Raw genomic sequence first — 26,007 nt, forward strand, 5'->3', positions numbered from 1 at the left:
CTTCTGTACTGTATCACTGACGACAGATAAGTTGGGTAGAGAAAAAGACTAAAAGGTATGCAGAGAAGCAGAAGGTAAGAGGAATACAGTGGTGAGAAAACTACATAGAGAGAGAGGATGTGGCTTGTAAAGAGATTTACACACACATGGCTATTGAAAGAAGTTAGGCAGTGTCCCCTCGGAAGACTTTCTCTCTCTCTGTCTCTCTCTCCCCCTCCTTCCCTTCCTCCCTTCTCTCTCCCTCTCTCTCTGTTTTTCAAGAAATGCCCAAAGAGATCTAAGAACTTACATGCTGTATGTAGAAACCTACTCCCATTGATGGTAGCTGGGGTAAAACTATTTCTAACCCTCTTCATCTTCTTCTGTCCTCTTCTCCCTGCCCTTCCCCTCACTCCCACCCCAGGCACCAGGGGAAGGGGTTGGCCAACTCAGACATCTGGGGGAAGGAGGAGAAGTTGGGAAGGAGGTGCTAAGGACTAGCTACTGGGAGAGGCAAACTTCTACTTCTGAGATGCATATTCCTTTGTCATCTCAAGTCAGGGAGAAGAAGCAAAACAAGCAAGGATGGGGAGGGAAAAGGCAACACTGGATCTCTATAAGAAAGTGTAAAATTCATTTCTGCTTTGGAAAGGTGGAAAAGACCTTTTGCCCCTTTCTGATAGAGAGCAAGAAGTTTTCGGGCATGATATCTGACTTGGGGCCTTATCTCAAAGAGGGTAAATATGTAATTAGGAATACTGATGCAAAAGTTAACTTTCCAATTCCTCTTATTTTTGTAAGAACAACAACAAGAAAAAACTGAGCACAGGAAATTTGAAGACTTACAGAAGATTTACGTTGTGCCATTGTTTCATTTCTGCCTGACCTGTGATACCCGGTGAACTAAAAGGCCAGTTTTAAATGCACCATGTGGTATTTTTCCGGTCACTCGTATCAGTCAGAGTGGAGAAAATGGAGACGAGTTACTGTTTACTAATTAGAATCCCAGTGATTAAAAAAAAAAAATTCCAGCAGGAGGAGCTCTAACATGCCTTAGAGTTCAAATTTTAAAAACAAAAAAGTTGAAAGCAAACAGAAAAACAGAGAGGCGGTGTGCCTTGCAAGCTGCCATGTCAGTGAACAAATATGTGACCGAGTCCAATTAAATGCTTAGTGTGAAGCCAAGTGATGATACTGGTGGAGACAGAACGGCCCACATTTTCTCCCTTCCACGAGTCTCCTCGTCCTGATGCAGTTAAACTGGGAACGGATCTGTGGTGTTAGCTCTTACAAAAGAGGGAGCAAAAGGCTGCTTTCTGGGAAGTCTAGAAGTTATTCTTTTTCTCTTGAAGTGTCATATTGTTGCTAAATGAGTCTTTGATGCCGGCTCAAAAACCGCATTTTAGAATGAAATTTTTCATTGGTGTTTGAAGGCACTATGAAAACTCCTGTATGTTCGTCTCCTTTACTCAGTGGCTTGTTGGGTGTTTTTTTAAAATGAGGGAAATGCTGTGTTTGTAAAAACCGGTGCTAAAAGGGCAAGGAATCATATGTCCCCTGGGCCATGTAAAGAGTCTGCAGAAAGAATCAGAGCTTTCTAACACACTCACATACATCAACTGGAATACAAAGAATTTACTCAGGAAAACAGTGAGAAGTATATGAATTTAACAGTTACCGGATTTTTAGGGTAAGCCTTTCCATTTTGGACAGTGTTGTGGGAGAGGAATAGACGAGTGGGCGTACAGTATGATCAGAATTACTTAACCTGAAGGAAAGTTTCAACCAATCCCTTTTAATCGCTCGCCAACAAGAAGTCAAACTTTTTGTTTTACACCTTAGTGGTATGCCCACGTTTAAAAATTTTATACAAGCTCCTACAGAAAATTTAACTGGACCAATTCAGACCGAAAGTCACTAAATAAAGCTAGTCTAGACAGAAAAATCTATGAAAACCATATGTCTTTTAGGCATCTGGCTTACAAAAACTGCCATCATCTTGGAGAAATAGTTCACAAAATATGCTTTTAGGAAAACACGACTGTAACGACCGTGGGAGCTGTGCTTAAGAAGATGGCTGGACTTGGAGAGAGTAAAGCCAGAATGTTTACAAATGAAAGGCTCTCATTTCTACATATATCTGTCTGTAAACATCACTGAGAGGATGGACAAAGGCAGGTATAATTTATATTTCCACTATTCTAGAAGGGATCAAAAAAGTTTACAGTTTTGTTCCGCCACATCACCACAGAATGTTAGACCGAGGGACCTCAAAGCAACTCTATTCTCACTCACAGAAAACTGTTTTGAATAATGTTGTACATGGATGAGGCCAAAGAACCAGAACATTTTCTTCTGATTATTACCTCATCCTGCTGGCCTGCCAAACACAGCTAGAAGGCAGGTGTCAGACAGAAGTAACCAAAGGAAGACTGTCCTGTATAACTGGGTGTAGGGCCCAACTGACAGACAAGGGATCAGAAGGACTGGGGTACAAAGCAGGAGTGCAATGAGAATGCAGTAAAAAGAAATGTCCTAAAACCTTGCCTTGCGGATTTAACATTGCTTTCTGGACTGGAGACAACGGTCAGTGCTACCTTCCTTATTCTAGCTTCATATTTTTGTACCTCAAAATGCACTTTAATAAGTGGTATGAAATCTATAGACAAAAATAGAAAAGTTAACTCTAATGATAAAAATGACATCATTTTGACAGAAACCTGAAGAGTCTCCGGAGACTGTGAAAGTATTTGTAAATTGCAAAGATTCCTTGGGACCGTCAAGAATATTTTGCTGAGACTCCTTGCTCTACAGGGAAGGGAACAACACAGTAACAATGGTCATTGGTATGAGTGCCCCATGTGTTGTTCACACACCTAGAAGACTGGATAAACACTATATATCAAATAGAAAAGGTCCCGGGTTGAAGGAGGCGAGTACAGTAAAAAAAAAAAAAGAGGGAAATCTACAAGGTGGCATCAATCACACACCAAAGTTTTAAGCAAAAGCAAGAAACACGATTTCAACATGTTTATTCAAAGATACGGTGCTTTAAAATGAGTTTTCAAATACTCATTAGTTTTCGAGTATTAAGATGGTAATGGGGTAGAGTGTTGGAAATATTAAAACAAATCAAGCAATCATATCAACAACCCTCATTACAGATCCCTAAACTGAACTGTAGAGCATTTAAGTAGGTTAATCAAATTCTACTGATGAATCACAGGGATTTTTATGGTCCATTAATTTCAGTCCTGAGTATTCTGATACTACTATTGTTAGAGCTAAAACTGTGAGTTTGCTTTCTTTTAAGGGCTATGTACAGTATGGATTTTATTGTGACCTTAGACCCAGATACATGCAGGGAAATTAGTGCAGTGGTTTCTCTAGTTAACACATTTACTAATGTTTCCTTAATTTTCCACCCCAAGAGGCAATAATTAATGTAGAATTGGCCTCACATGAAGTTTTATTATTTTAGTTATTAAAATATTTTCCAATACTACTAAGAAGCAAGAAGAAATTCTAGTTGTTTTAAAAATAAGTAGGTGTTTTCCTCAGTTTTTATAGCTTTCCTCCATGAATGGTGGTCTAAAGGCAAAGCAGTGTGCAGACTTTCTGGCGGAGACCCTTGAACACGAGACTAGGAGATTTATTTGAGGGAAAAACTTCATTCACTTTTAAAACTGGCTTTGAGAGTAATCCTAATACAAAGTTAAAAAAATACACGTGGTACAGAATATATCTTACATAATTATCCATTCCCAAGTGGAATAATTCCATTTTAGGTTCTTGGGCTGCAAAATACCTTGGAAAAGGCTTTCCTGTCTCCTACTCTCATAAAAGGTCTCATTCTAGATGAATGCAAAATTCACTGAAATTTAGATAAGGCTGATCATGAAAATCTGAAACCTAATACAGGTAGTATTTACATGGTGGAGGCAACTGGCATATTTGATTGTAAAATAAGATTATTTTCGAAATCATATTCAAAGCCACCTGAGGCCTCCTTTCCCTTGGTTTTCAACATTGCCACAGAAGCTTGGGGATTCACTTGTGGTGGTATATCTAGTTGGTGGTTATCTAGCCTTTAGCTTATTCTCTGTCTCAGTTGGTTCATTAGCCTTTCTACAAAAAACAAAACAAAACAAACAAAAAAAATAGGAAAGGGATGAAGCATATTTCTAAATTTTATATTAACTTGCATATTTACTGGGTTCCCATAATAGCAGCAAGAACAGTATTATCCTGTTTTTCAATGTTTAAACTAATCCCAATGGGGGAAAATGCTGACGTCACAAAGATTTGGAATTCTCCACGTGTCTGAGCAATTAAAATCAAGAAGGTCTGGCCTTGTCATTGACCATGAATGATTGAGAATTTTGCTATTTGCCATTTTGATTAAGGATTTTTTTCCTGATCCTTGGATGGAATGTGTTCTTTCTAGAATTCATGTGAGCAGATAATTTTGACTGGAAAACAGGAGTGGACATTTCCTGGTGTTCATGGGAATGGTTAAAAAATAATTTCAGAAATTAGAGCACTTGTTATTTGCAGGTTTGCCTATCATGTGGCTCTGACGCCTGAAAAGTAGCCAGAAAGAAAAGAAAGTACTGTGCCATGATGAGGCTGCCTCAGTTCCTTGTGGCTTTGGACTTTGCCCTCAGTAGGAATTCTATTTCTGGTCAGAGTTGCCATATGATCTAAACTTCACCTAAGTACCGGTAATGTGGCATCAAGACACATGCAGATTCTTGCAAACCCAATGCATTTGCAACACCCCGGCCCCCTGGTCCCCTGCATTTAAAAATACTGGTCAGACCAAAAGTGTAATATTCTTTGGGAAACAGCATTGGGTAAGCCAGGTGGATTTCATTTGGCAACTAAAGGGTGTAAATATGTGTTTCGATTCAGAGGTTCCCTTAGACAATAGTTACAATATGTTGGCTAGAGTAAGCTAAAGGTTTTAACATTGTACATTTAAAAATTCTATGTTTAAGCAGCAGTAAAGTTATGACAAGCAGACAAAAGCCGTCAAACCCTCAGTTAAATCCTCAGCTCCTTTCTCATTCTGCTGGAGGGAGGCATGTAAAGCACATTCTGAGAGAAAGATGCAGCATTCACATTTTCATGTTTAATTTCCTGGCTATCGGCTAAAGCAGCTCCGGTAAGCTAAATTTCACTTCTAATTTCTCCTCGTAGCTGATAAGTCAGAGGGAGGAAGAGGCATCCAGCAGCTCATTCTTGGAGTTTGCTGCTTATATAAAATTTAGAGGTGAAAGAGCCATGGATCATGTTGTGCCATGAATCTCTCAAGTCATTGAAAAACATGTCATATGACCACAACTGCCTGAAAATGAAGATTTTCCCTGTAAAATCATTCTTTTCTTACAGTGAGGGAGACAAAAGAGGGCAGTGATGAAACAGAAGTACTAGCTTGTGTGCGTCTGCAAGACTGTGGGTCTGCTTACACTGGGTAGAATTCTTTTCTCTGAGCTGACATCAACTTATATATAGGAACATTCAGCAGATTCCAACTGGTGACAGTTTGCTGCTGAGTGGCTGCAGGAAGAATAACAATTATTGGCCGTGCGTTTTTCACTGGTCAGTGGCTCTTGTGCCAGACTCCCGTCTTGGCTGTCTTCCTCAATCAGGTGAAACCAGGGGCAGGATTAGGTACCCTGAAACTCAGAAAGGCTTTCCCTACACTGTTGAAGCTTAGCAATTTAGAGTGCCAAACGAGAACAATGACAGAGCTATTTGCTATTCTTGGTCGTGGGACATGGAAGCAGTTGTTCCCTTAACTCAAGGCCAGTTAGCACGGGGCTGGTATGGTATATGCTATATTGTTATATTTACTGCCCTGCTGCCTGTCTGCATTTCTGCTGTTTGTACTTTGCCTCATGCAGATCCTTTCTTATTTTCCGTTTTCTTGTACCCTCCTGCACCATCAGAAGTTTGGAAAAGTGAGATAAGGGGCACATTGAAAACTGAAAGGCAATCTGAAATCTACCTTGACACATCTGCAAAGCTCCCAAATTCCTGGGCTTTGCCTAAACAGACTGCCAGTCATTCTGGACTGTGGCGGGAGGCAGATGTTTGTGTAAAGTAGACTCAAGTTTGCTATACCCAAGAAGGAAACCACCAGGCTAATTTTACTTCCACTTGAACCAGAATGAAACCAAGACCTGAAGAATGAAAACCTTTGACATTAACCATTGATTCACTTCAGTGAATTATTATGTTACAACCAGAATCACTGTGGCATTTGAATGATTTTGATGAAATATCTAATTGTGGGGCTCAGATTAAATTGGACGCTTTTCTTTAGTGAGCATCTTGTGGCCAAATTCCCATTTTCATTACAATATGTTAAGCATCGTGACAACTCATGTTAAACCTGCAACAAATTATTAATTACATTTGGGGTTTCTGTAACTAATTTTGTTACATAGTAGCCTCATGAGATGCCTTAAATATTAAGAGTCAGAAAGAACGCCTCAAAGTTGTTTCTATTCTCAGCAATTATACTTTGTAAAAATCCTAGCTTGACTTTTAAATCCAGTTGCTAAATATAAAAACTGTTCCCTGAAAAATCAGAACACCTAATCATATTTTTATTTGTTTGTTCTTTAAAGGAGAAGGATGTCGAGGAAAATAGAAAGCTCATGGCTGAAATCAGAAATCACAAGATGAATTCATCACTTGTCCAAAGACACTCAGCTGCTAAAAGAAGTCGTACTCTTAGAGGGCTGTTGAGGAGGAAGTAAGTCAGGGTGTTTCCAGTACATGACTGCTGGGGAGTCAGACAGGCTAGTCCCACAAGTCGCTTAACTGTCCGTGAACCCTGAGCCCACAACTTCAAGGCTCGGCAGCTTCGTCCTTCATGGCACCAAACCTTGATATTAGGGATGCAAAGACACACTCATAAGAATCATGGGTTTGCTCTTACTCAAAATTCGGGGGACTGGCTGAAAACAAAACAGGGAGACCTTATCTCTAGCTGAAAGGGATTCTGTGTTAACTGTCAATTAAATCAACATATAAAATACGTAAAAGAGATATGGTACAGAAGAGCATCAGGGTCAAACATTTAAAACCAGATTAAGCTAAACTGTAGAGAACCAAATGGCTTTTACCTCTATAAAAAAAAGAACATGAGTGCATGGATTGTCTCTTCACGTAGAGAAACTGATGTACCTTTTGCCATGATTGGTTGAGTAGTAAATTACTGAGAATGTGGGGCTGTGATGAGACTCTCAAAGTGTGCATGTAAAGTCAGGGAAACTTCGTAAGTCATGGAAGGAGCATAAGTGGGAGGCCCTGGGATAATCTCTTGATGCTATTCCAGGGTTGTCTCTGCAGTGCAGGGACCCCAGTTTCACCATGGGCCTCACCAGAGAGTCTTTCTGTGGAGCATTTCTTGGTTTCCATGCTGTGTTTCTGTCATGTGAATGAGCTGGAGTAAAAGCTAAGTCCTTTCCTCTGATTCACTTTTGTCATTTTTAAAAGACACCATCAGACTTGGTGACAGGGGTGGTTAAAAGAAAGGACTTCTATTTTTCAAAAAAAAATTTTTTTTTAAATAGAAGACTGGATGATGACGTAAATGAAGTTTGCTTTTCCTTGGATAGAGCCCCTTCCTCCTACCCTTATCCCCTTTTGACCGTTGCAAAATAGCCTAGTCCAAGGAAAGGGGAGAAGACAAATGAGTGAAATAATGCCAGAGTCGGCTGTTGCCAGGAAAAACACACTGTGATTCAGTTAATTTGTTCTGTTAATGTCAAAGGCTGTGATTCCCAATTAGCTAATTTTAAGAAGCTGTAACCGAAAATAGCTACATCAGCCCTAAAGTTAGTGTTTGGTGAAGATTAGGATCTTCAAGTAAGCGAATAGGGCCCCTAAAGAGGTACTGATGTCTGTTTAAGATCATGTTGCTCAACAAGGACACAACTGGCTGGGATTTTCCAACTGGGTTTCAGACGCTTCAGAGAAGTTGATAGAGGTGAGAGGGGAGGGGACACACCAAACATTCCGGCAACAGAGAATGTTCCACAAATCAGATTTGCGTAGTTAACTTTCTAATGGCAGAAGCATACATGCTGGTGAGGCTCTTTGGGATAGAGATGCTCCCCTAGTTCAGGAGGAGTTAATTAAAACAGGCATGTAGTTTGCAATATTTCTAGCCCTCACTGAAAATCTCCGTGCACATAAACCAGAGCAGCTTGAGCAGCTGAGAAAAACTGGGCCAAAAACCACTCCACCAGCCTCTCTCCTTCCTCGTCCTTTACATTGGAATGGAAAGATAGAAAAATCATTTTTTTTTTAAAAAGCAGAACACTCATGGTTTCTGTACAATTGCAGGTGCTTTCATTACATCTGAATAGGGTTATGATAAATCTACGCTCTTAAAAGTGAAGATCACAACTTGCTAATGAAATCACAAATTATCCAGAAGAAAACTGTGCACAGGCACACGCTGAGTGGCAGAATCTTTTGCCTCTAAAAGTTCAGTTTTTGCCTTTGTAATATTAAAGCCCAGCAGGGAGCCGGCAGGACACTGCTTGTGCTGTCTTGTCACGTTATGAGTTTCTGGTTTCAGATAAAAGGGGAGAAAGGGCCTTTAAGAAAGCAAAAAACTGGAGAAAAAATTAAACTTCCTTCTCGGAAACCTAAGGGTTGTTTTTCTGGAGATGATGGATAATGGCATTTCGAGTTATTTTAGTTTTTAATAGAGAAAATGGAGGCAAGTCATGGAGGGAAAAGAGAGTATATAAATAAATAGAACAAGGTGAAGTTTCAACAAGAGCTTCCCTCAACTTTTTCTTTCTTTCTTTCTATCTTTGTCTCTCTTTCCTTTTCTCTCTTTCTTTTTTTGAAATCTTAAACCCTATTTCTGGCTTGCATTTGGTAGGATTCCTGCCCTGGCTTTTATTAAAAACAGACTTTACGTGGTCAGAATTCTCCATCTAAAGCTAAATTTTAATAGGCATAAGGATTCTAACAAAGTCTTTCTTGCTCTCAGGTGACCCCCCCCTCGTCCCCCCAAGGATTTCCCTCCCAGTGCGCTGAACTGGCGCTGAAACTGGAAGGCTCAGCAAAAACCACCAATTTTCCTTTTTTAACCCTGAACCCTCATTTCTGTTTTACTTTTGAGACTCTTTGCAAGGTCAGATCAAGTTAAGTCTGGCTCTAACCTGAGAATACTCCAGAAATTTTGAATAACACGCTGTTGTCCTATAAATTCCCCAAAGCAGGTGCCTGAAACCTGGCAGTTTCCCTTCTCCAGCAGAGGCTCCAGAGCCCGATTCCTGCTGCCTACCTTGTGTGTGTGTGAGCTGGGAAATACCAAGGGCGACTCCACCCGGCTTAACAAATCAATTTAGCATTCAACAGTTATCTCTGAAGGGTACTGGCAAGCCAGCTTATCTGAAACCCAGAGGTAAAGCAGCCAAGCGAGCAGGCAAAGACATGCACTTTCATTCTCGAAGACAGGCGCCACCAGGTTGCTCTAGTTCCTTCTTATAGCTAAACAGACAAAATAGCCCACTTTAAGGCTCCTGTATGGGACTCCCGTCTTCCCATGCTTAACACCCCCCCACCCCGCCCCGCCAATGGCCTCCACACCTTCTTGGCACAACTGCAGACCCTTTCCCAGTCAGTTTTAAGTTTCCTAAAACAATAATTTAATCTTGTGTGTGGTGAGGCTCAATGCTGACCTTTATGCTTGTTTACATGGAAGGGACAGTCTTTTGAATACTGCAGTGCAGTGGTTCTCCAGGGGAGGGTCCTCAAGCCTTCTCAACCCTAACCCTAACCTCTCCCCGCATCCCCCCACCCCACCCCCCCGCCTCTCTCCCAGCCCCCAGTGGCAATGTCTGGAGACATTCTTAGTGGTCACAACTGAGGGAGTGCAGCTGACATCCACTAGGTAAATGCCAGGATGCTGCTGGACATCCTAAAACACATAGCACAATGTCCACAACAAAAATGTCAGTAGTGTTGAGGTGGAGAAACCCCGACATGGTTAGGAGACTGCTTGGGATTAAAGCCCAGCTCGATTCGGGCCTGGCTGAGCAGCCTTGGGCAAGTTGCTTAACCTCTGTGCCTCGTCTGTAAAATAGATAATAACCTATCTCATGGGGTTGTTGTGAGCATTAAACAAAAATGTACCTGCAAAGCTCTTAGGACAGTGCCTAGCATTCATTGAGAGCTCAATAAATACTACCTGTTGTTACTATTATTACCAGAAATTCAGCTCAGTTCCAAGTAAATTATAAGCCAAATCTATTGAGGTTAGAAAAAAAAAATACATAGGTTTGAGAGTACATATATCCTCTTTGATGGGGACCAAAATCATGACGGCAGTGACAACCACAGTGCTTTACAGTTTGTGAGACTCTTTCAAATACCTTGTCTCATATGATTTGGGCCACATCCTTGTTATATCTTTATTTCATAGATGAGGAACTCCTGGCTCAGTTAAATGAGTGGCCCAAGGCCTGTGGCAAACCAGGTCTTCTGATTGCACATCTCCTTCTATTCCCCCTACACTTCCCTTTGTTTAGTGGGTTAAGATGCCCCTTCTTCTCTTCATTATACCCAACAGCCTGAAGATCAAAATAGATGTAAGTACTGAAATCAGAGGGTGAGGTGACTCAGGCTTCATGGGTGGGCAGAACTCACTTCTCTTTTTATGGTACCTGCATAGTAAGGTTTTTCTTCATGGAGTATACAAATATTTTAACCCTCTGAATTGAACTTCTAAAAAACTAACTTTCTGTATGGGCTATTTTCTTTCATTTTTAAATTTCTGATGTTGAGGGAAAAAACCCTAATTCCCTCTATTTTCAAAATCTCTAATTAGTATACTGACCATAAATGTATGAAGGTTAGAATATAGCTTCAACTATATGTATACATATTTCAAGTCCTACTTATTTATTAGTTATTCTGTTTCACAGTTAAGCCTGACAATCTGCTTACAAATGTCAAATGTATTATTCAAATGTACAATGTTCTATCTTATATGTGATCAGTGACTGCACACAGCAATTATATGTCTGTATTAAAATTTCTATGCATAGCTTTTTAAAAAACAATCACAGATTAACCAGCCAGATTTTTACTCAGCCTACATTAAAGTTAATAATATTGGGTTTAAGGGTCAAAGTTCAGAGGGCAGATGGATAATATTCCTTGAAGTCAGTGGTTTTCTAGAATTCCTCTGGTAACAGAGAAGGCCAGGCCTTAGCTGGTGATGCTCTTGTGACCTAGGGAGCACACAGCTTGCAGCAACCCAGCCACGACTCTTTCATTTCAAAGGTCTCCGTCAAATTCTACAACCAGCTGCCAAAACGTCATTCATCTGGACCCAGGTTTCTTTGGTCCCATTTAGTTTGTGCCAGTTGAGAAAGGAGAGGTTTAGGCCATATACTGGTTTCTAAATGGTGTCACAGGCTCAGCAATCTTCCCATGATCCCCCTTCCGGAGGGAAAGCTGAAAACGTGTATGACAGAATCTTTACCATTTTCTTTTCCAAATCAATTTTGTCTGTCAGGCTATGAGAAGAGAACCGATGAGCATGGCCCTGCTTTCGGCCTCGCGCAGAACACTCACCTTGGGACGCTCGGAGGGGCCCTGGTGGGCCGAGACGGAACCTGTGGAGGCGCCCCGAACGAGTCGCTGCTGTTGGGGAAAGGAGGCAATGGGCCAGGCCGGAAGGGCACTGGAGGCGCTGCCGAGTGGGGTCCCGGGGAGGGGATGGCGGGTGCGGGCCCGCGGCCGGACGTGGGCCGCGGGAGGGGCGCGCTCAGCGTCGGTCTCCGCTGGGTGGGGCTCGGAGGCGGGGACCTGGGGGCAGAGACCGACAGCAGTTTGCCCATCCTCCTCTCCGTTGGAATTAATTCATCCTTAAAAAATATTTTATAACTGCTTTTTAAAAAGTATTTTCTGACTAGCTCAGACACGTGTTAGGGATGTTAAACGGTAATAGAAGGGTAAATAGTGAAAAGAAAGTTTCCCTCCTCTCCCCCCTTGCTCTGTGGAGACAACCAACATCTTTTCCCGGGTATCCTTTTTAACTATACTCTACAATATCTTCTCTCTCTCTCTCTCTCTCTCTCTCTCTCTATATATATATATATATATATACATACATTGCTTTTTTGTACACAATGTTCTACAACTTAACATTTTTTTTTTAAGCTTCACATTAACTGGCCTGTGTTTTCATTCCACTACTTAAAGAAGTTACTCTTTTTAATGGTTGTATAACGTTCCAATGTAAGGATATATTGTGCTTGATTTTTTTTTAAGTGCAAAGTTTTTTTTTTAATTATGTGTAACACAGTTATTTAAGTCAATAAATTTTTAAGGAATTTCACATGTTCTGATTCTTTCCACTGCCAATCACCTTAGTTCCTCCAAACTCATAATCTTCAAGATAAAATAGCCCTTTCAAAAAGAAGTTATCATGTAAGTCAGCCCACAATTCTTTTAGTTAGGCTTCTTTGATCTCCAATGAAATATGGACACACTTCAAAATCCCCCACCTGTAATCTTTAGGATCCAATTTCCTCAAGCGATTTACTTTAGGACCATGTTTAGGGTCAGGAGATGGATCTGCCGGTTCTGAATTTGACACGCTCTAAAAATGTACTAGGTTCAAATCATATTCACTCCTAAGCCATCACACCCTAGAACAGTACAGATCATTGGGATATGCCAGTACCTAAGATAAACAGTTTGTTAGGCTTTTCATAGTTTACTTGGCAGCTCTGTCCTGTAGTTCTTTCCCACAGATCTAACAAGTAGTTCTATAAGTAAAGGAAACCACACAGTTAATCTATAAGGCGTTTCCAACGATTTTGTGCTTGATTTTGAAAGCGGTTGGGATCATCTGACCTTCTCTCTCGCTCCTAGACTTAAATATCTTTTTTCCTCTTTTTTCTTTAGGTTCATACTGGTTTAGGGAAGCACATTCAGAAAATGACACTGGACAAGCTGGGAGGCCTCCGGTGATGTGGAGCCATCTTCCTACCTGCGGGAATGCTGGATCCAGGAGTCGTCCACTGGCGGCGGTGCGGGCGTGAACGTCGTGGATGTGTTGATGTCACCGATGACCACGAGGGCTTCTTTAAGGGCTTGGTACATTCGAAGCATCTCATCCCGGCGCTGAGCCTGTTCCGCAGATTCCTCCATCAGAGTATTTTGGTCCTCTGAAGAATATAACTGTGCTAGGAGCTCAGAATTTATGAAATCTTTAACCTGCCAGGTCACCACAGAAAAGTAAAAAATGGGAATGAATGAGTGACTGAATGATAAACTGGTTCATAGCCTGTGGACAAAGGCCACAAAACGGAAAAGGGATGCATTGTGCATCTATTTACGCTTATTTTCTTCATTATCCTTCCAATGCCAATAATAGTTTTCCTCTCAGTTTTATGGCTGTTGACAGTAAAGAAAAACATAGATTAGTTGAAAAGAGGGACAAACCTCACCATCGCCAGAACAGGGCCTGTTGGCTGTACAAGCATTTCTGCAATGTTGTCTGAGGCTGCTTGGCTTATTTATAGACAAGGGAAGGTACCAGGAGGTAAGCAGTGGTATTTTCAACAGGAAACAATGACACACAGAAACCTATGTAATAACACAAGTTATTCCTTCCTTGGTATTCCCAGCCCTTTACCTAGCTTTTACCAAAATCACTGGAATACTATTAAGACCCCAGGTTTCAGTGTTGTTTCAAAAGTGGAATTAGCACCAATAAGTGAGTATTTATTAAATACAGAATCGTATATAATTATGCAAGTTGATTTACAAAAAAAAAGTGATATATTCTCTGCTTTCTAGAGCTTAACAGTGATGAGGACTGACATAAGGTTCCATAGTTAACAGATATATGAAAACAAACTAAAATATGAAAAATTCGTATGAGTCTTAGGGGAGGGGCATTTTGTGGCAGGATGAGAATGGAGAGGATGCATATATTGTGTAGCCCTGAGGGAGAGAGAACCAATCATTATATTTCATCAAGTCTAAGACACCACTGATTTTAAGACACACCAGTCTTTTATGTGCCACTAAGAAAGAAAAAACACCATCAGCTAAACTACAACAGAATGCCAAGATGTCATTGAGTGTAACATGCATCTTCATGTTAGAAATGTTAAATGTGAAAAAAGTGAATGTGAGAATCAATGAAATCCAATGTGCCTTTACAAGTTATCTGATTTAAATTCTCAGTGCATACTTATGAAATGTATATTATTATCCCAGTTTTACAGATGAAGGAACTGAATGGACTTCAGAGAGTTTAAGTAACTTGCCCAAAGTCACACATTAAGTTGAACCCCAAATCTTCTGACTTGAAGTCCAGTGCTCTTTCCATTAACCCCTTTGCCTAACTTTGAGTGCTTAGAAAAGATAATTTATGTTTAAGCATCATTATTTTAGTGTGGTGCACATGTATGCCAATTAACTTAAGCCTAGAAAAATAAAGCAACTTGGATTTTTCAGTTTCTCTGTTAAATGAGAAAGCTAGTGCTTATCTAGAGTCACTGGCTCTAAGAAAGGCCAAAGTCCAGTATATTTAATTGTTACTAATTCAAGCAGACAACAGAACACCTGTCAGATGCTCAGAATTCCTGGGTTGTAGTTACATTTGTAACTCAGAGATGACAAGACTCTAAAACACATAGCTTCACTATTTTTTAAAGGTATCAAACCATGTAGATAATTCTACTAATCCAAAAATTCAGCTAAATCACAGCTTTGTTGTGGTGAAATAAAAAGTGTTCTCTGCACATATTCTGTAAACCAGGAGTGATTTAAATGTGGAAGCAATCTAATACGCAAGATGTATTTGGGCAACTGTCTGGTGGAAGGGAAGGTTTATGTGTGATAGCTGTGGTAGGTAAATTTGGCCAGATAACCCTGGGCCAGGTGTCAAGGCCTTGAATATCAAGGAAAAGTGCTTGAACTTTATCCACTTGGCAATGGGAAGCCATGCAAGGCTTTTAAAACAAGTAAGTGAAATACTAAAAGCGAGTTTTAGGAAAATCAATCTGGCTGTGATTGGAAAATAATTTGCAAGTGTGGTAGTAGAGATAAATCTGTCAGAAGGCCATTGCAGATCATTTATGAGATGATAAGGGTTTAATTTACTAAGTGGCATAGAAAATATGGGCAGATATAAATGACATTATAAAGGAAAAACCAACAGGACTTGGTGCTGTTTGGATGTGAAGGGCAACAAAGAAAGGAACAAAGACACCTCAAGCATTGAGGTTTGGGTGAGGGGAAGTCAAAGAAAGTCAGATTTAGAGAAGATAGTAAATTTGGCTTAAGAAATATTTCATTCCCCTCCTTGAAGATTTATGTACTGCCAGACACACTTGCAGGTACCCAAGGAGTCATGCACGCTTGCACAAATCTTCCACTGTGAGGTGTGTGTATCCACTTGGAGAGATGATGCAACTCCAAACTCAAAACCAGACAAGTTTCCTGGCATTGACCATCAGTTGGGTTAAGCTCTTTTGAAGCTTTACATCTTCCTGGAGTATCACTTAGAATCTATTAAACACAATTTAAAAGAAGATTCTTCCAAGAATAGATTTAAAGCAGATCTGAATTAAGAAGCAACTGTCAAACAAACCACAAAATAAAATAGTAAGAGCCTGCTTCAACATTTTGATCAAAGATCTGCCTTGAATCAACTCTTCCACATCAAAATGTTACACACTAAAACTGTAACATAGATGGATAGTTGGATAGTTGCCTACTATCCAACAGATTTGGCAATGTTCCGAAATAATATGAATAATTTTAGCATGAGAGAAAATGGCAATATAGCACAGTGGCTACGGGCATATTCTTTGGAATCAGACAGCTCTGAATTTGAGTCCTAGCTCTAACACTTATTGTTCTTGGACAAATAATTTAACCTCTTTGAGTTTCAGATTCCTGATCTGTAAAATGAGGTTAAAGGTAGGAGCTGCCTCAAGAGTTGGTGGAAGGAAAAAAAAAAAAGAGTTGGTACAAGGATTCAGTGAAAGAGTGAATATAAATTGCCTAGCATGATGCCCAGCATTTAGTCAGTGCTCCATCAACAAAAGCTGTTCTTTTTACAGTATATAGTCTAACTTGGCGTTAGGTATGAAGGGGTAGGAGGTTAGTGCAACAGTGCTGGCATCGAGTGACATAGTTCAACATAAAGCATAAGTTAACATTTTATTTTGCACTTAAGAAAACTTCTAGAAAGACTCTTCCCCTCCTGCTAGCCTCACTTTTTAATGCTACAACTGGAACAAAGGTGGGGGACTTCGGGGAGTTTCCAGACACTTCAGGGACTTTCTGAGCAGTTTGTATGTCAATGGTACAAATATTTAAACCAAGGATTCTGCACAATTGGAGGGCAAGTGGATCCATTTTATGATAGCATTTAGAAAATACCTCACAGAACATGACATAAACTAATTATACTTGGATGTGAGATTTGAAATAATATTTATGCCTTTAATTATAACACCTTATAACCTATACATCTTTGTGTGGTTCACCAAAAAATTCTCACACACAAAACCTCATTCCAGTTCAAACTCTACAGGCTAGATAAACAGGCATTACTGCACCATGTCGTTCTGCTCAGTGTAAAGGAATGTGAGGTCATTAAAAACGTTCCACATGTTTTCCTCTCTTTCTTACTTTAACCCTTCTCTAGCAACCTGCAGTATTTTTGGATCTGTAACTTTGTCTTTATTACTACAACCATTTTAAAGCCTTCACAAATAGGAGAGGCATTTATAGAGTTTTCATACAATTCAGTTTACTAAGGAGACCATTTCCTTAAAATCTCTGTTTTGAGACAGGAGGAACTACAGAATGGGACAGTGATAACTCTCATTCATGTGAATACGCACATAAAAATTTAATTGAGAAGTTTAATTTTGTTTAGTTTTAGAGAGGGACTTGGGTAGAATTTTGTGATTCTTTGAGATCTCACAATTCTCTCATTTCCGCTTAAGGCTGCTTTACATTTCCGAGGAGGGTTTTCATTTGCTAAAGACCAACGAAGTTTTCCTTCTTTAAAAAAAAAAAAAAAAGTAACATCCTTTGACTCACAAAGGTCGAGAAAAGAAGATAGATGCACAAAAAAGTACGTACTGTATGATTCCAAAGTTCAAGAACAGTTAGAACTCATCTACAGTGTAAGAAAGCAGGAGTGTTACCCTTGGTGGGGAGTGATAGGGGAGGGGGAGAAAGAGTGGGGCTTCTGGGTCCTAGTCAGGATCTGTTTCTTGAGCAGGATGCAGAATTCTTGACCCGTGGAAACAAATCAGTGGTCTGGCATTTAAGATGTACTTTTCCCTCAAATAATGAACATTTAAAATAACACTCTACTTCACACACATTAAAGTTACAGTAAGTTTTGAAACTAGGGCACATGTTACTAATTTTCCACCAAAGTATCAATGGCCAAGGAGAGTGAACCTGGACCTCCAGGGGCCCAGGGGCACAGGCTCCAAGTGTGAAATGCCTCTAGGTTTCATGTTTGGTTCTTAAAATGTTTCATAAAAAAACTTTACATTCTATTTTGTATTAGCTGGGTTTGTTTGAATATGAGGAACAATGTTTTAAATTACTTACTAGTTAAGATACAAAACATTGTTTCTCATATTCAAACAAACCCTAATTAAATCTTCAAGTAAAATGAACCCTCTGGGCGAGTCACTTAAACCTCTTGGGGCCTCAATTTCTTCATTTGGAAACTGCACAAAATCATGAGTACCCAGCAGGTGGGTTCAAACACAGAACTGTGTGCCCCTTAGCCAGTAATACTTTTCGAATAAAACTGGACCACTTTCTTGATTCTCTGATGGAGAACTTCTGGTGGTGTGAGCTACAGAGAAGAGGCCATCAAAATATGCTTGCTGTGGGGCACTATATGTGTGTTTTCTTTAATGTACCGAACAAAACTCTGTTTCTTTGCCTGTAGCCTGTCTAGAACAACCGCCTGTCGTAAACTTGCTATTTCTTTGCGCTGCTGTTACCTGGTATGTTTAAGCAATGAAACAGCTGCTGCATTTCAATAGACAAAGGCTTACAGTATGTCTGAGGGGAGGCATTTATTGCTGGCTTTAAATTTCTTAAACAATTCCATATGGAGACTTGAGTGGCAGAACGCTTAATGTAAACTTTCAAAGGAAACTGCCCACCAAATTCTGAACTTTATGAAAGTTGGCTGAAACATATTCTTTTTCAGAAGGCAGAGTAGTCACTCCCATTTCAAAGAGGAAGGGCCACAGCACCATTTTCAATAGTGATAGTCAACAAATAGAGGACCCGGCTTTGGGCATTTATTGGTTCTGGAGGAACAGCTAGCTTTCTCACCCACAACCATTTGTAGAAACAGCAGGGTTAAGTGGATGGAATTCAGAATAAGGAGTCAAAGTATGTGTTTTCTTGTTGTGATTCTATGATTAATTCTCTCACTTGAAGATCTCTTCACTTTAAAAAAAAAAGTCAACACATATGCATGACACAGTGCTGGGTGTTCACTGTGTTTCTGTTCCTGTACTCAACAGGAATGAACAAATTCTTCTGGAATGAACAAAAAGGGCTCAGACGTTCTGTACAATAAAATGCCATGAGAATATGAGTACATTTTTAAAAAGGGATTTGTATTTTTACATATACATAATTACATATATAGATTTAAAATATATATTATATATATATAACTACATACTCTTACATGTATAGTAAAAAAGTGGATAAAATAATACCCAAAGAAAAGCAGTCATCCTAGATGTGTAAAACTATTTTCTGGTAGATATGAAAAGCTAAATTCAAACAAAGATAACCATAACTTCATAAGAATCCAGCATTACATAATGTTTTTGCTTTCTCCTTATTCCTATTAATCTCTACTTCAAGGTTTGACCTTGGAGATCAGATCTTAATTGAAGTCTTCTTTCTCATGACTCTTATGTGAGGTCTCCCTGGAGACAATTAGCAGAACTTTACTTCCATGGATAATACCCTGTAGGTGGGGCTTTCGCCATTTCATGAAGCAAGTGAGCACACCAGTGAGGAGTGAGGGCAATTACCCTCATGTGTGTGTGTGTGTGTGTGTGTGTGTGTGTGTGTGTGTGTGTGTGTGTGTGTGTGTGTGTGTGTGTGTGTGTGTGTGTGTGTGTGTGTGTGTGTGTGTGTGTGTGTGTGTGTGTCTTGAGAAGGTGAAAGTAGGTTAGATCTGCAACAGGTTTTTTTTTTTTCCTTTTAACTAATTTATGTCAAGTCACTCCTCACAGCTGTAGACAGGAAGTGCTATTTCCTGTGCTGATGATATAATATAGTGCAGAGCAGGGCAGCGTTTGAACTGATGGCAGCACTAATGACTCTCAGTAAAACAGTGAAAAGATAAATGATACTTAATCAGGAAAATGTTTAAATAAGCAAGTGCCTGGATTCCACGGGCAAAACAACCTGAACTCATTTAAGTGAAGTTAAGAGGGTAATTTAAAAAATAGACTATTTGCTTAGGACTTTATATTTTTCAAAATGGCATATAGTCATACTTATGATGTTCTCTGACAACTCTGTGGGGTAGTTCAGGGTTCTTAGTGTAGTTTTAGCAGTGACTGAGTTCAGATCAGAGGGGCCAAATGATTTGCTTCAGGTCACACAGCAGGCCATTGACCAAGCTTAAGTATATAATTTATAGTTTCCAATATATTTGCAATACATTGCTTACCTGCTGATGCATCAAAGCATCCTACTAACCTTGTTTGAATACACGGAATGTGTACAAAAACAGAGTGAGTTAAAAACAAGATTGCTCCCGTGACCGTTTGGGGCTTCTTAAAGTCAAGAAACTCATAGATCATGAATAACAAACGGATTGTCATACTTAGAATTTTGAAAGGAATCTTTATATATGGATAATGGCTATTTACAATTCTTAAGTAGGCAGCCATATTAGTTTCTTACAATTATACTTTTCATAGTACTTCCATATATACTATCTTGTGGAACAAATCCCTAAGCCAGGTACTTTTTCTATGATTCATATTTCACATATGGAGGAAATAGGTAGAAATAAGTTAAGGATTTGTCTTAGGTTAACAGAGTCGGTAGCAGAGCCAAGCATAGAATCCAGGTTTCTCCTAAATTCTAGTGTGGGGCTCTTTTCAGTACTTTACCATCTAATTTTTATTTGTTACAAGCAAATGCTCATAATATATCATTGATTTAAATAAGAAGGTGTCCTTAGAAGATAACTAGGAATAAAATCGTTGGTGTCTCACTTTTCAAGAGTCAGAAAAGCCTGCTATAAAACACCTCATTATAGCCTATCTTATCTAAAAGATAAGTTCTCAAACAAATTGTGATGTTATTTACACTTTAACAAAGTAGCTAACAAAAGGACCAAACCAGACCATGTAATTTAAGTATCATTTTCTGACTGCTATAAAAATAACCATGAAAAGGGAGAGATTCTATGCAATATAGATCAACAGATGGCTAGTCTCGCAGGCACTTTGAGATCCGTGGCTCTTTCATCTTTACCTTAGAAAAGAAAAGGTAACTGACTTTGTAGCCAAGGGCACAGGGCAAAAAGCCCTTTCCCATGTTAAAATAGCATTCCATAGTTTTTAGAAGGTGAAAATAATCATATTACCATATTCAGTATGTGTGTGTATGCAGAAGAGAATAAATATCTTTTGCCTTTAATCTCAAAGTCTAGGAGCCAGGGTATCTGGTTTTATTGCTGGCTTTGCAACTAATTTATACCCTGACTAGAGTATTTTTGCTCTGCTTTATTGTAAGCAAATTCACACCCTTCTAGAGGAGACAGCCAATAGGGAATACCACTGTACTGTATCTAGAAGTTTTATGTTTTCTTTCTTAAGTTCTCTTCCACTCGTCAGTCACTTACCACTTGTAATGGAAAATGATAAGCCTAGGTGATAGGTATTTCAACCATCCAGAAAATATCACAAAGAAGCTGAAGAGAATGTGAGCAATTTCCACACTAGGATGGGTTAGAGGTTAAAATGAGACAGTTTATAATCACTTACATTATTGATCATAAGATGCATTATCGTTTTTGGAATTAGGTCTCGGATACATTTGTTGATAATAGACATGTAGGAGTCTACGAGGTTGCGAATGGTCTCCACTTGCCTCTCCAACTGTGGGTCCATGGAAAAGTTTTCTGCTTGGCCATTCTCATCATTTTCAGTCTAACAGAAAGGAAAGCCAACATGGATTATTTCACATTTATTCAGAAGAGAAAAATACCAGACATTATCAGATGAAAGACTTCTGTTTACTGAATTTGGAGTTGTACTACTAGATGGTAACATGTTTATCTTATCAAACAGCCATTAATTCTGAAAAGAGATCAGAACCATGCAGTTATTATGCTACCTTTAGCCTGCCACAGTTGAGGAAAAGCAAGTATTGTAATTCTGAATGAATGTTTAGATGGATGACCAGATAAACAGTGCACCTAACAACATACCTCCAGAGAACAATCTAATCTTAAGCCATTTGCAAGCTGGCCAAAGAACTGAATCCAAACATATGATGCAGATGTACACTTCTGGGAGGCGTCTCCAGGGATCCTATAGATTAGAAATAACCTTGGTGTTGTTCTGGAACTCCTAGGTCTGCTCTGGAATGGATCAGCACTTGGATCAGTCCAGATTTAAAACTAAATCTCCTAGGCCTGGCCTGGAGCCAAAGTAAGAGATATAGGGGATAATTCATTTTTCCATGCTCTTGCTGGAATTTGTTATATAAATTCATGCTTCTGTCATCACTACTAAAGGCTGGCTCAACTGTGAAAAACTTACAATTTTAACTTCTAACTTGTTATTCTTTGAATAAAACAGAACACATCCACACACAAAGCATTTATTTCTGCAACATGAGAGAAGCATCTGTTTTCTATACTATGGGACTTGAGTTAATTAATTTTGGCTTATCCACCAGAGGCTGGGCTGGAATGGCATCTTCATCATTAAGGACTGACCTATTGGCTTGGCATTGAAATCAATTTAGAACAAATGGTCTCCATTTCAAGTCAGGTTGAACCATCTAAGCCCCAGAACATGATACAAATATTGTTAGTGGTCTGGCTACTTTCTAGCTTTGGAAAGATTTAATTATGAATGCAAAAAATAAAAGGGGAAAATAATTTATTGCTTCCAATGTGGACATGAAGTACTTTTCTTTGGAAATGTACATACTTTGATATGCCGGATTTTTAATCATCCAATCAGTTCTCGGCAAAGCACCGTGCTGAATCGCTTAAAGACATCTATAAATAAGCGTTAACTTTCGATCAATAGGCATGTGTGAAAGGCATATTTGTAGGCTACAAAAATCAACAATAACAAAGGTAGAAATCAGTTCTAAACATTTATAAAGGCTTCTGTTGCTCTTCTAACACCTTAAAAATATTAAAATAATATGTGCTCACTCTAAAACACAGTGGTCACTTTCCAATCCTGAGAGTCTGGCCCCATACTTCAGGGTGACAACTGGAGGACATTTCTTTTTTTTTTTTTTAACATCTTTATTAGAGTATAATTGCTTTACAATGGTGTGTTAGTTTCTGCTTTATAACAGAGTGAATCAGCTATACTTATACATATGTCCCCATATCTCCTCCCTCTTGCGTCTCCTTCCCACCCTCCCTATCCCACCCATCTATGTGGTCACAAAGCACCAAGCTGATCTCCCTGTGCTATGCGGCTGCTTCCTAGTAGCTATCTATTTTACATTTGGTAGTATATATATGTCCATGCCACTCTCTCACTTCGTCCCAGCTTACCCTTCCCCCTCCCTGTGTCCTCAAGTCCATTCTCTATGTGTGCATCTTGATTCCTGTCCTGCCCCTAGGTTCTTCAGAACCATTTCTTTCTTTCTTTTTTTAGATTCCACATATATGTGTTAATATATGATACTTGTTTTTCTCTTTCTGACTCACTTCACTCTGTATGACAGACTCTCTAGGTCCATCCACCTCACTACAAATAACTCAATTTCGTTTCTTTATATGGCTGAGTAATATTCCATTGTATATATGTGCCACATCTTATTTATCCAATCATCCGATGATGGACACTTAGGTTGTTTCCATGTCCTGGCTGTTGTAGATAGAGCTGCAATGAACAATGTGATACATGACTCTTTTTGAATTATGGTTTTCTCAGGGTATATGCCCAGTAGTGGGACTGTTGGGTCGTATGGTAGTTCTATTTTTAGTTTTTTAAGGAACCTCCATACTTTTCTCCATAGTGGCTGTATCAATTTACATTCCCACCAACCGTGCAAAAGGGTTCCCTTTTCTCCACACCCTCTCCAGCGTTTATTGTTTGTAGATTTTTTGAGGATGGCCATTCTGACTGGTGTGAGGTGATACCTCATTGTAGTTTTGATTTGCATTTCTCTAATGATTAGTGATGTTGAGCATTCTTTCGTTTGTTGGCAATCTGCGTATCTTCTTTGGAGAAATGTCTGTTTAGGTCTTCTACCCATTTTTGGATTGGGTTGTTATTTTTTTTGTTATTGAGCTGCATGAGCTGCTTGTAAATTTTGGAGATTAATCCTTTGTCAGTTGCTTCATTTGCAAATATTTTCTCCCATTCTGAGGGTTGTCTTTTCGTCTTGTTTATGGTTTCCTTCACTGTGCAAAAGCTTTTAAGTTTCATTAGGTCCTATTTGTTTATTTTTGTTTTTATTTCCATTTCTCTAGGAGGTGGGTCAAAAAGGATCTTGCTGTGATTTATGTCAGTGTTCTGCCTATGTTCTCCTCTAAGAGTTTTATAGTGTCTGGCCTTACATTTAGGTCTTTAATCCATTTTGAGTTTATTTTTGTGTATGGTGTTAGGGAGTGTTCTAATTTCATTCTTTTATATGTAGCTGTCCAGTTTTCCCAGCACCACTCACTGAAGAGGCTGTCTTTTCTCCACTGTATATTCTTGCCTCCTTTATCAAAAATAAGGTGACCATATGTGTGTGGGTTTATCTCTTGACTTTCTGTCCTGCTCTACTGATCTATATTTCTGTTTTTGTGCCAGTACCATACTGTGGAGGACATTTCTGAGGCATCTAACTGCTACTACAGCAAGAGAGAGGATTGGAAGTTTCAAAAATGACAGTCGTTTCCCTATACCATTTCTTTTTAAATGGTCTTTGGTCCCTGAAAGAATTAAATCAGGTAGTTCCTTATTTTTATTATTAATTTGTAATATAAGCACAATAGGATCTGGGATAAATAGGTAAAAAGCTAAGGTCATAAATTGGTAAAGTGACAGAGGGAAGGTCAGCCATGGCAGTGAAAAACCAATTGTTTTCCCAAACTTCTTTCCAGGGCATAAAAACCACTGCAGATTGTGTTCCATGCTGAGCCCAAATTCTAAGAATCAGTGGTAACTGCGATGTTGTTTTAAGGGTATTGTATATGAAAGTAAAAACTTTAGGTTCAAATTCAGGCTTTATCATGTAGTGGTTGTGTGGCCACACCTCACTTATTTAATGTAACTGAGACTCAGCTTCCCCATCTTTAAAATGGGAATACACTTCTCTGGAAAACTTGTGGAAGTTAAATGAGATAATGCATATGAAGTAACCTAGCCAAGGGTCTCGTGGGTGCTCAATAATGTTAGTTTCTTTCTTTCCTTTCTGAATATTCATGGAATGAGTTAGAGAGCCACTTGACTCTCAACACACATTATGGAAATTTCAGTTGAAAAATTTGAGCACAAAACATTTTCAATTCCAACCATATAAAAATGGCAAACATATTTTTTTATACCACCATGTTTTCTGCAAGCTAGTCCCTTTGCCTGGAATCCCCTCCTCCCATCTGTGAAGATCTTTCATCTTTCAAAACCCAGCTCCCCCATCACCTCTTCTAGACAAACTCCCGATGGCCCTCAGACCCTCCACCGCTCCCTGTACTTCATCTGTGTCTTGTACTACTGTTTATTATTTTATCCAGCCTAATTTTATGCTTCTCCACTATTAGACTCTGGGGTCTTGTTTCTCTCTCCCTTCTCAGCACCTAGAACAGAGCTTGATGCACCACAGAAAGAGGAGAAGAAGGAGGAGCTGACACTACAAAAGGGTTTACCTAAATCAAGAAAGCTGCCTAGAGCTTCCCTGGTGGCGCAGTGGTTGAGAGTCCGCCTGCCGACGCAGGGTACACGGGTTCGTTCCCCGGTCCGGGAAGATCCCACATGCTGCGGAGCGGCTGGGCCCGTGAGCCATGGCCGCTGAGCCTGTGCGTCTGGAGCCTGTGCTCCGCAACGGGAGAGGCCACAACAGTGAGAGGCCCGTGTACCTCAAAAAAAAAAAAAAAAAAAAAAGAAAGAAAGCTGCTCAGTGCATTTCAGGATCTCCAAGAGTGTCTACTTGTTACAAAAATGGGAGATGAGAGAAACCGCAAGTTGATGAGTTAGGATCCACTACTACTTGATCATAGTGAGGATGATAAAATGATGATGAAATTATGTATATAAGTGAGAACACATGACCTACAGCTTTGTGATGAAAACATCTTTTAGATAAAGCAATATAAACCTCCATAATGGATAAAGTACAATTCAGTTTGTCTCTCTGATCTGAAACATACTGGGATTTTGCTGTTGTATTTAACAGAAGGGGGTGATGGCATTTCAGCATCAACATACTACCTCTCCCAGGAACATTTATTGAGCACTTACTGTGTTCTAGGTACTGTGATAAGCACTTTACATAGAAGATCCACACCACAACCTTAGGAGGTGGGTACCATTGTTATTGTCAACCTAAGAGCACACTGAGGCTCTGAGAGCTGACACGTTTTCAATAAGTGTAAGATGAATATAATGTGAATCCAATTTCTGGTTTTCCTTAGGTATAAAAAAATCAAGAAGTATTATGAAACAGGGGAAAATCTATAATATATCAAGTTAGCTTCACAGATAAAATGATAAATGTAAAAAGAGTTTCTAGGAAAAAGATGTC

The 26,007-nt window shown here is 39.4% G+C and overlaps 1 protein-coding gene across 6 annotated transcripts in view; it reads right to left on the reverse strand.

Annotated features, from left to right (window-relative positions):
- Nucleotides 1-26,007, reverse strand: part of DNM3 (dynamin 3) — a gene marked incomplete at both ends in the record, with an annotated part of 577,972 nt that overhangs the window by 18,264 nt on the left and 533,701 nt on the right. For all 6 annotated transcript variants that reach the window (XM_082834657.1, XM_082834656.1, XM_082834654.1 and 3 more), the window contains 3 exons: nucleotides 11,599-11,832; nucleotides 13,022-13,248; nucleotides 21,066-21,230. In XM_082834657.1, the coding sequence (XP_082690783.1) occupies nucleotides 11,599-11,832; nucleotides 13,022-13,248; nucleotides 21,066-21,230 (626 nt within the window). The remainder of the gene's footprint in view (nucleotides 1-11,598; nucleotides 11,833-13,021; nucleotides 13,249-21,065; nucleotides 21,231-26,007) is intronic.

Source organism: Leucopleurus acutus, assembly GCF_964270905.1.
Source record: "Leucopleurus acutus genome assembly, chromosome: 2".
Lineage (NCBI taxonomy): Eukaryota > Metazoa > Chordata > Mammalia > Artiodactyla > Delphinidae > Leucopleurus > Leucopleurus acutus.